The following is an 11,021-nucleotide window of genomic DNA, read 5'->3' on the forward strand; positions in this document are numbered from 1 at the left end:
TGGAGTGTGCCTCACATATATTATTCATAGATGAAGTACTATATTCTCATTAGGAATGTGAGTCCTAAGATGTTGGTGTTTAAAAGGGGAAATGGCTGACTTACTGTAAGTTGTTGGCTGGGCCATTATTGACTGGCAGGATCAACTGGAAGCACTTTGTTAGTTGATTAGGTTGCCCTGGAAATGCCTTCCTGAAACTCTAATGATGCACTTAAGGGAACCCTCTGGGACAGGAGTAAAATGTCTCTTTGCAGGCGTGTCTTCCACCAGAGTCCTCTTGGGATGAGATGGGAGGGGGCGGGGCACATCCAAAGAGACACTCTGTAAGGAAACAGCCCAGAAAAAAGGTTGCAGGTAACAATTTACATGGAAGCTAAGCTCATGACTTACTGATATAAACCCTGGGTTTTCTGAGGGTACCAGTGCTTCGTGGATTCTTTTGAAGGAGCATCATTAATTCCAGAGAGACTGTACCTATGCACGTATGTATTTATTTATTTATTTCCTGTGGTGGGGTGGCACAGGGATGGAGAAGAAGGGAAAAAACAGGTGAGGGCATCTGAGAGAACATGGTTTCATCCTCTTTGGTTGGAAAAAGAACTACTTTGTAGCTTGAACATCGGGGTCGTTGGGTGTGCTTTTCTTCCTTCCTTCCTTTTTTTTTTTTTTTTTTTTAATAAAAACAAGCTTTAGAGGGGCAATTTGCCCTTCCGCAGAAATTCAATGCACGTGCGACGGGCATGTTTGTTGATTTTTTTTAATGAAAAATCGCCGTGTTCGTCTCACCACTGGGCTGGGGGCTTGTTTCTGGGGGATGGTGGTGGCGGTGGAGGTCTGAAGACAGGAGGAAAGGGCAAAGCAAAGGCCCTTGGAAACTCCAGACTTCCGGACAGGACGGGGAGGGGGGGAGTGGCTGCGCAGCGCTGCGTCCCCGCCCCGAGCCCGGAGCGCCCAGGAGTCGCGTGCCCACTGCCGGAGCGCGGCGTCCCCGCGCAGTCCTGGCGACCTGTCAGCGAGGCGGACGTGACTCGGAGCTGCCTCCGCTTTCTCCAAGCCATATTCCTTTAAGATGATGTAATAGTCATTTCCCTGGATGGTTTCTTGCCTGCACTGCTGAAACAACAGCATCCGAACTGCACTGGGAACTGTGGAACCACCCAGCTCCGCCGCCGGAGAAGCCCGAGCTCGAGCCCCCTGCCGTCATTTCGGCGCTGCGGCGGCCGCCGGCTCCCACTTGTCTGGGAACATGGGAGCCCGCTTGCCCTTGCCGGCAGGTGGGGTGGCTACCTGGGACCCCAGCAGGGCACATCTGTCTTTCTTTTTGCTTCTGGGCTTTCTGAAAAGCTTCTAAGTCCCAGTACCTCCTGCAACTCTCTTCTGTTTTAAGGATTCTTTCCAAAGGTTTGATTTTTTTTTTTTTTTCCTGGAGAAGCTTTGGATGAATATTTTTCTCTGCTTTGCTTCTTCAATCCAACCTCTCGTCACGGTTTAACTTTTTTGTGACTTGTTTTAACTTGAGATTGGAAGTGAATATATACATACATATACACAAATATACATTTATATAAATCTTTATATATATATATATATATATATATACACACACACATATATATGATTATTTTCTAAGAGCACATCTCTCTGGCACTTTTCATTGATACCTCTGTCCTTTACCTCTTTGGGATTTGTCAAGCTCCAGACTCTGTTGTGTGGTTGTGGATTCCGACTGCTTTGCAAATGGGTATTTCTGCACAAGAACTGTTTCCAGCACTCACTAAGGTAAGTTCCGAGGCTTATTACTTTTCCTGTCCAGCCAGAAAAAAAAAAAAAAATCCCCTTTTAGAAGTTGAAAATTGCATATTCCTTTTTAATGCAGAAATCAAATAGAAATGTTTTTAATACTAAATGCTGGAGACAGAGGAATATGGATAAATATGTAGACACAAAATAGCTTGAGAGAAGCTACGATTTAGTTGAAGAATGGCTGAAATCAGTAGTTCCAGGGCTGCTTATGTAAAATAATCTCTCCCTCCCTCCGTCCCTCCCTTCCTGCTTCTCTCCTTCCCTCTTCTCTCTCCAGTGGTCTCTTTTTTTCTGACTCATGCTCGGTTTGAGGAAATAATTTTCTCTCTTTTCCTTCACACAGACCTCTCAGTAACTGGGGACCTGGCCTGCCTTGCCTACTGAGCGTGGGGGAAGATTGGATGCAGATGAGTTGATTATATTCCATGAAGTAATAGCTTACCACCTGCCAGGGCTTAAACTACTTTTGCAGCATCACTTCACCTGTGGAGTCTTTGAATTTTGCTTTCTTAGGGAAAAACTGGGTAAGAGAAGGCCGTTTTTTAACAAGTTAGCCTCCTCTCCCTCCCTTACAAGTTGGTGCAAAGGATCAGGCTCTGACTCCATTGAACTGCACCTTCACATCAAAATAGAAGAAGAAGAAGAAAGGGACAATGGCTCTGAGTGGAAACTGTAGTCGTTATTATCCTCGAGAACAAGGGGCTGCTGTTCCCAACTCCTTCCCTGAGGTCGTGGAGCTGAATGTTGGGGGTCAAGTTTATTTCACTCGCCATTCCACATTAATAAGCATCCCTCATTCCCTCCTGTGGAAAATGTTTTCCCCAAAGAGAGACACAGCTAACGATCTAGCCAAGGACTCCAAGGGAAGGTTTTTCATTGACAGAGATGGATTCTTGTTCCGTTATATTCTGGACTATCTCAGGGACAGGCAGGTGGTCCTGCCTGATCACTTTCCAGAAAGGGGAAGACTGAGAAGGGAAGCTGAGTACTTCCAGCTCCCAGACTTGGTCAAACTCCTGACCCCTGATGAAATCAAGCAAAGCCCAGATGAATTCTGCCATAGTGACTTTGAAGATGCCTCCCAAGGAAGTGACACGAGAATATGCCCCCCTTCCTCGCTACTCCCTGCTGACCGTAAGTGGGGTTTTATTACTGTGGGTTACAGGGGGTCCTGCACCATGGGCAGAGAGGGGCAGGCAGATGCCAAGTTTCGGAGAGTTCCCCGGATTTTGGTTTGTGGAAGGATTTCCTTGGCAAAGGAGGTCTTTGGAGAAACTTTGAATGAGAGCAGAGACCCTGACAGAGCCCCAGAAAGATACACCTCCAGATTTTATCTCAAATTCAGGCATCTGGAAAGGGCTTTTGATATGTTGTCAGAATGTGGATTCCACATGGTGGCCTGTAACTCCTCAGTGACAGCATCATTCGTCAACCAATACACAGATGACAAGATCTGGTCAAGTTACACTGAGTACGTCTTCTATCGTAAGTACCACGGGTTCTTTTTGTTTTTTCATGTGTATGGATCCTCTTAACAGAAATATATGTCTGCATGTTCAGTCTATGTCTAAGGAATATTATTTTGGTTTTTTTTTTCTAACCCTTGAGGTACAGCTAGATGATTAGAGGTTATAGTCAGCTTTCATGTCTTACCTAAGACAACGTTTGTTTTTCCAGTCAAATCACAGAATATTTAAAGGCCTCAAAAATCACAAGATGCAAATGATATTGGTATAGGTAATATGTGGAATGAAAACAGGCATGTATGTCTCTGTCAGATATTGAATTGTGAACATAAGAACATTAGAACTTAGCTGTTGGTCCACAGGAGGTTGATAGACTCAGAGTGGCTGAAGTGCTGCTCTCTATTCTTTTATCTAACTTTGGGGTCTCTTAAGCTGGTTGCTGAAGACTGGCTTTCATGGGGGCGTTGAAAACACAAATAGATGTTACACCGAATGACATGATCTTGGCTAGATGGCAGCATAGACTGACGAAAGACCCGCTTCCCCCCAACCCCAAGTCTGAAATTTGCTTTTCTAGGCTTTACAGATTAGTGATTTGATTCCTTAGCAATCTGTACTGAGATATGAGTTGCAGTGCAGACTTAATTGAGCTTCATTTAGGAGTCATCTAAAAGGAATGAATCCTTCAGAATTGTCAGTCACATGCAGTCATCTTCAGATAGCTGAGGTGATGGAATTGCTGACATAAAAGGAAACCAGAAGGGAAAAAAGAAAGGAAACAATTGTACCTTTAAATTGTGCCTTTAAAGTAAGAGTTTGTTAGAGGTCAGTCCATTTGTTTAAATGACTGTACAGAATGCCTTATTTTAAGAAATGGCATTATTCTAAATAGAAGCCATTGATCTCTGAAAGGAGAACAATCAATCAATCTGTAAAGTTTAGTGCTTGATGAACTGCTGATTTTCAACAGGTCTGGGAGTTGGGTGAAGTGAATTCCATAAGAAATATGTTTCCAGTTTTTCTCTATTCTTATTTTAAGGCAAATCCATAAATTTTGAGGATTAAAATATCTAGATGTCTTTACACATAAAGATACAACTGAATTTCCTGGACTGGTTTTTTGCCTACAGTTGTGTTTATTCATTTGGAGATGGTGCTGGGAACCTTGGTGACAAGGCCTGTGGGAAGCCGAGTTGCTCTCTACTGGATTATCACACATTTGGTTTTTGGAAGTGAAGACAAATGGATTGTATAGAAAGAACAGCCTGTGTAGAAAAATGAAATCAGCCAGCAGTTCAGTAGCGTTCTGATGTGTTGGAACAAGCATTATTTGGTCCAATATCCTTACCTTTGGCCTTTGTCTGTAATCTGTACCTTCCTCTATGTTGGAACTTAGTTGCCAGATTCTGCTTTCTTCTGGTGAATTTTCCACTAGTATGGAGATAAGGCTTTAGCTTTTTAGCTTTCTACAAAGGAGTGTGACATTATCTGTGATTCTGTAGAATAAATATCTTCTAACTTTGGGGGAAAAAATGCATCATAGAGTTTAAATCTAGGTGTGTGATATTTACCTTGTTCTCCAATTTCTAATATTTGAAAACAGTCTCTTAAGAAGCTTCAGTCAAATAAAAGAAAACCTACCAACCATAGCCCCTCAAAAAGACTACACTTGATTCTAATCACTTGCTCATCTAAATGATGCCCAGAACCTGAGTGTATTTGCCTACTAGCTCAGTGACATTTCTGTGTTCATCAAAGACTCATCCATATAACACTATGTCCTTTTTAGATTGCTCTCGACAGACTCTGTTCTCTGATCATATAATCACTTCCTTCTTTGTTGGGTTGCTGAGAGGTTGCCAAGGTTTGCTCTCCATCACTCCATGGACAGGCTAGCACAAACGTACAGCAACTTCATATTGCACGGCACATATACTGCATATGATATACTTGCCCTTTGTACCTAACAACCAGAGCTAAGTGTTAACTCTTCCTCTGTCTTAGGATCAATAAAACTGGCTGCTGCCTTTCTAAGGCGCATGACAGCTTCCGTGCAGCTGCTTAGGCATAATTATTTAATTAGAAGCTGCCAACTGTGCCTCTATAACCAAATGCATCAAGCTGTTGTGCTCAGGTTAATGGGACAAAACTACAGGAGGTGCTCTAAAGCAGGGAGTTGCTTGTATGCAAAGATGCTCCGAGCCCTGCCAATCAACCAACTGTGAGCACCAAGCCACCGCTCGCTTTGCAGAGGGTGTGGAGCCCAGAAGCCACCACCTGCCAGCCAGATCCGCAGGGGCAGTGTATGTCTCTGGTGATCACCTCCCCCAACCTCAAAAAAACCAACCAAGTAACAGAAAAGGTGCTCTTTGCAGGGGAACTCAACTTCCTCCTATGTTATAAAGATATCTGTAGATAAAGATATAGATATGTAGTGACAAACTCCTTAGGTCCAAGTAATTAACTCCAAGCAATTAGACTCTTCTAATAACCAAGGATAATGCAGAGTCACTTTGTCTGGATCCAGATCACAGTAAAAAATGAACAGCAAGAAATTAACACATTGCATATGGTGGTTGACAGTCATGGGGAAAGACCCCTTCTTCCTCTGTTTGCCTAATTTTCTTCCAGATTTTCCAAGGGGAAATTGGGAAATCTGTCAATTATTAACAAGTTAGATTCTTGCCTCATTCAGTCTTCATGTGGACCTAGAATTGATGGTCAACATCAGGCAGTTTTGACTGAGTGTTTCGTTACTGCAGAACTACGAACAATTAAAGTCAACCCATGTTTGTGTGTGTTCAAAAGGGCAGCAAGAAAGGTGTTTGTCTACGTTGCTTACACACCAAAATATGTGAGATACTGTGGATTATGATTCACTTATCAGCAACTGAAAAAATGTGAGTGATATAGGAAGTAAAGAAATGTCTGTCCTAGGATTGCCTCACAAAGTATTTTAATTAAAAAAACGAGAGGGTACTTTTCCACCTTTCTCACCCAACTAGGTAAATAATTACCTCTGTTTTCTCTCCAAGTGTTATATGGAAGGCAATATCATAAACATCAGAGGATGCCTTCTTGATTCACCTCTAGATGAAATGAGAGCTAAGTAATTTGGAAACGAGAAGTCCTGATATTGAACTCAATAGCCGTTCACACCACTTAGGAACAAAATCACAGGTGCGTGGAAATAAATGAACCTCTTATTAGCCCTCTTCTAGTGCCCTAGGGAAGCTTGCTCTTGGTTGGAGAAAATTAAGTACATTTCCTTAATCCTGCTCATGAGTGAGTTACTTCAGACAAATGCCTGAAACCATTCAGATTCAAAGGCATTTGCCTCTAATAGAACTGTGATAACTTGACCACAAATAGGGAGTTTAATTCATAAGATCCAAAAACATAAACTATGAGTTCTGTGAATTACGGAGACACCAATTCATGGCCTTTTCAACAGATTACTGCTTGTAGGTGCATTTTAACCTTTTTTCTTTTTACTTGGTTTTCTTAAATTTAAAGGGTTGTTTCCACAAAAGTTTCTAAATTGCTTTATATACACAGTATATATCTTCAGGGTGGTTGATTGAGATGGAGTGTTGGAGAAAAGTAGATCAGGAAATGATTTCTCACTTAGAATTCGGCTGCATGACCTTGTATTGGGAAGAAATGGTGGTTCTGGCCATTGTGAATAACTTACCCAGTTGATTTTAAAAGCTTCCATAAGAGGGTGTGTTTTTAAAGGAAAACAGGTGGGAAAGCATCTATCTTGAAATGATTCTAGCTCTTTTTTTCCTGTTTCCTCAAAAGTTACCAATGATAGCTTCAATTTTTATTGTCCATGGAAATATGATGTTGGCACATTCAAAATGAAGCCACAGAACAGTGAAGTCCAAACTGTGAGGGTCTGGTCTTTACCACACCTGCCTCTCCTCTTTCTGTGATGTTTTTCTGTCTTTTCCATCTAAGATGTTCTCTCTTCCTCTTCCTTTAGTCATTCCTGCTTTCAAGTTCTCTCTCTATGCCATAATCAAGAAGTCAGTAAAAATTCTGTTCTGTCATTTTATTTAGAATATTTTCAAGGCATGGTGTTACTTTTTTCAGAGGTTTTTATACATAAGAAACCTTTTAATAACTGTGGATCCAGTGACTTTGTATCCCAAAGGGAGTGTTCTTAAGACTTGAGCCTTCTTAATTTATAATTTAAATATATAGCATAATCTAAGTATAAGGCTTCATCCTGAAGTTGGTTTAGACCCTGCTTGGGCAGATATTGGATGGTGATGATGATGATGAAAGAAAGGGGTAGTGGGTATCATTTTTTCTTATCTCTTTAAGATGCTGTTCTCCGACCGTTGGGCTCAACGTAACAGGGATATAAGCATGTTAGTAAAATATCCTATTATGCCGTTTTCCCTTTCATGCCAAACAAGGTATATTACCTGAGCCCAATTCCTTGTAGGAGATGATTTGAATCGTTTCTTCCTAGGTCTCTGGCATCCTGAATGAATGTGACAGCAAGAGAAGTGTCAGTATGTAGGCAGAAAGGGGGAGATCTCTGTGATTGCTCCCAAGTGCCTCAATATATTAAAAACGTATGTATGCGGTTGGAAAGAGAAGACCAAATGATTTTGATAGCCTAACGAGGTTTAGATCTCACCAAAGGAATTAGAGATAGAAATAGCTGAGAATGTGCCACAGAGCTCCATTTGGAAGACCTCCAAACACAAACCATGGAGAGGAGTGACTGGACATAGAAGAGAGTGCCAGTCCGATGCACAGAAAACAGTTCTTCAGAAATGTAGAGGCGATGCTCAGTCTCTGCATCATAGCTGACTATTGCTCTTTTTCTTTGGTCTTTGCTCTAGCTTTCCTCAAATACTGCGTTTCTTGGCAAGTCAGCTAAAACATGTTAGTATGGAAACTTTCAAACACATCCAAATGTAGAGAAACCCAGCTCCAAAAATTACAGTGATCATTACAAGACTAATCTTGGTTCATATATATTCCTACCTACTTTCTCCTCTGTCTGCACTGGATTCTTTTGAAACAAATTTTAGAAGTCAGTCATTTCATTCATCCACAAACACTATACTATATGTTTCTAAAATAAAATGAATTTTAAGATATGTAACAATACCATTATCACATACAAAATTAATAATTCTTTAATATCTTCTAATATCTAGTTGGTGTTCAGACTTCTTTGATTTTCTCACAATATTTTTTTTTTTTTTGCGGTACGCGGGCCTCTCACCGCTGTGGCCTCTCCCGGACGCGCAGGCTCAGCGGCCATGGCTCACAGGCCCAGCCGCTCCGCGGCACGTGGGATCTTCCCGGACCGGGGCACGAACCCGTGTCCCCTGCATTGGTAGGCGGACTCTCAACCACTGCGCCACCAGGGAAGCCCCACAATATTTTTTTTTTAAGTTGTCACACCCTTTTTTGAATCAAGAGTCAGATGAGGTCCATCCATTATCTTTTATTGCTATTTATTTTCTCTTTCAAAATTAAAAAAATATTGCATATGGCATACACGACAAAATGGCAAAAATCTTACATCTCTTTTAATTTCTCCCTCCCTCCCTCCTTTTCCCTTGCTCCCTTTTTCTCTCTCTCCCTCTTTCTTTTCTTTTTCAATCTATTTGTTTGAAGAAACCAAGTTATTTGTCATGGTGAATGTCTGGCACTCTGGGTTTCGCTCATCCATCTCTGTGATCTCTGTGATGTCATTGACACATTTTTTTTCTTACCCCTGTATTTTTTGTAAATTTGTTAGAGCTAAACACCAGATTCTCAGGCTTGATCAGATTCAGGTTCAGAATTTCTTGCAAGAAATCTTCACAAGCGTTGGCAGGTCCATTTTTAATTTGCTTTGACAGATTGAAATGCTATCTGCTTTGGAGGCAAGGGAGGGACCTCTCCTTATTGTTAGTTTTTCTTTTTTTTTAATAAAATTTTCCATTAAAAAAAATTTATTTAATTTATTTATTTAATTTATTTATTTTTGGCTGTGTTGACGTCTTTGTTGCCGCCTGCGGGCTTTCTCTAGTTGTGGCGACTGGGGGCTACTCTTCGTTGCAGTGCACGGGCTTCTCATTGCGGTGGCTTCTCTTGTGGAGCACGGGCTCTAGGTGCACAGGCTTCAGCGGTTGTGGTGCGTGGGCTCAGTAGTTGTGGCTCACGGGCTCTAGAGCGCAGGCTCAGTAGTTGTGGCACACGGGCTTAGTTGCTTCACGGCATGTGGGATCTTCCCGTATCATGGCCCGAACCCGTGTCCCCTGCATTAGCAGGTGGATTCTTAACCACTGCGCCACCAAGGAAGCCCTGTTAGTTTTTTCATGATCATCATATGGACAAATAGCAATTGGGATCTGTTCTCTCCATTGTTCAAGTTGATTCTGACGATACAGCAGGCAATAAAAGAGGCTCCAGTTTTTCCTTCTAGTCATCCAAGAATTATCTAGTATTCCACTGCTGTTCTTGTCATTAGGCCGGGCTACCATCAGGGGTGCAGTGAACCTACCAAGATGTGCACTGGCTCCTGTTGGCTGGGAGGAAGAATCATTCTGAGTGGGAAAGTTTGCCTCCTGGCTGTTTTAATTTTGTATTCTGGGATTCTTTCAACTGTGCGGAAGCTCCACTGAACTCATCGTGTACATTCTCAAACCTCTTCTCTCCTTGAGAGAGAAGGAAATGGATTCATCAGTTGCCCAGTTCCCCAGGGAAGAATAAAACCTGAGTGGCTCTTCTTTCTCCCTAAACATTTCTCCAATCTCCAAGTCCTATTGGTTCTTTTCCTTCATCCGTCTCAAATCCATCCATTTCTTCCCATCTCCACTGATGCTACCCAGCCCACTGGCATTGCTTTTCTAGATTATTGCAAAGAAACTGAAACTGTCCTTCCCACCCACATCTGGTGTTGTCCCCTTTGGGTCTCCTCTTCCTACTGCAAAAATGGTGAGATTTCTAAAATGTGAGCCTGACCATGTCACTCTTTAACATGAATCACAGCTCTTGGTGGAATGACCTCTGCTTCTGTCCTTAGCCTCTTCTGTTGCCCTCCCACCCATTACATTTTTAACCTCAGCTCTACTCCATTTCTTTTAGCTCCTCAATGCTGTTATACACTTGCTTCTTCAGTTTCGTACATAATGTTCACTCTGCCTGGAACTGTGCCTTCACCTGCTTTGATTACATACTTCAGGTCCCAATCTAGAGGTTCCTTTTATGGGAAGCCTTTCTAGCCCACCATATCTAGATTAGGCACCTCTTATCTTTGCTCCATAGGATCCTATTTTCCATTACTGTGGCACAAATAATACTGTATTATACTTGCTTATTTAACTGTTTCTGTAACCTTAGACTGCAAGCTCTGTGAAGGTAGGAACTGTGTCGGTCACTTTCATCATGATATACCTGGCACAGAATCTGGCAAAAATGTAGGCACTCCCTAAATATTTCTCAAAGAAGGAAACTAAATGCCCACTGCAGACTTTTGTTATGGTCATAGGTGCCACTGTCTTGCATATACCATTACATTATCTCTTAACAGAAGAACTGGAGAGCAATGATGGTGTGATTGCTCTGGTGTGATTGGTAATAATGATGGCATTTCCTAACGTCCACTGAGTTCTTCAGGTGCTGGGCTAAGCACTTTAATTTTTATTTTTTGAATTTTTGAATTTTATTTTATTTATTTTTTTATACAGCAGGTTCTTATTAGTTATCCATTTTATACACATCAGTGTATACATG

General features: G+C 41.8%; 1 protein-coding gene across 2 annotated transcripts in view; it reads left to right on the forward strand.

Annotated features, from left to right (window-relative positions):
* Positions 1–433: 433 nt before the first annotated feature.
* KCTD16 (potassium channel tetramerization domain containing 16) overlaps positions 434–11,021 on the forward strand; it is a 275,179-nt gene continuing 264,591 nt past the window's right edge. The window contains exons 1-3 of one of the 2 annotated variants that reach the window (XM_024121073.2): positions 434–482; positions 1,694–1,779; positions 2,147–3,288. In XM_024121073.2, the coding sequence (XP_023976841.1) occupies positions 2,457–3,288 (832 nt within the window). In that variant the 5' untranslated portion in view covers positions 434–482; positions 1,694–1,779; positions 2,147–2,456. Of the gene's footprint in view, positions 483–1,616; positions 1,780–2,146; positions 3,289–11,021 lie in introns of those variants that run through there. The other variant, XM_024121072.2, reaches the window with a different exon arrangement.

The sequence above is a fragment of the Physeter macrocephalus genome, chromosome 8 (assembly GCF_002837175.3).
Source record: "Physeter macrocephalus isolate SW-GA chromosome 8, ASM283717v5, whole genome shotgun sequence".
Classification (NCBI taxonomy): Eukaryota; Metazoa; Chordata; class Mammalia; order Artiodactyla; family Physeteridae; genus Physeter; species Physeter macrocephalus.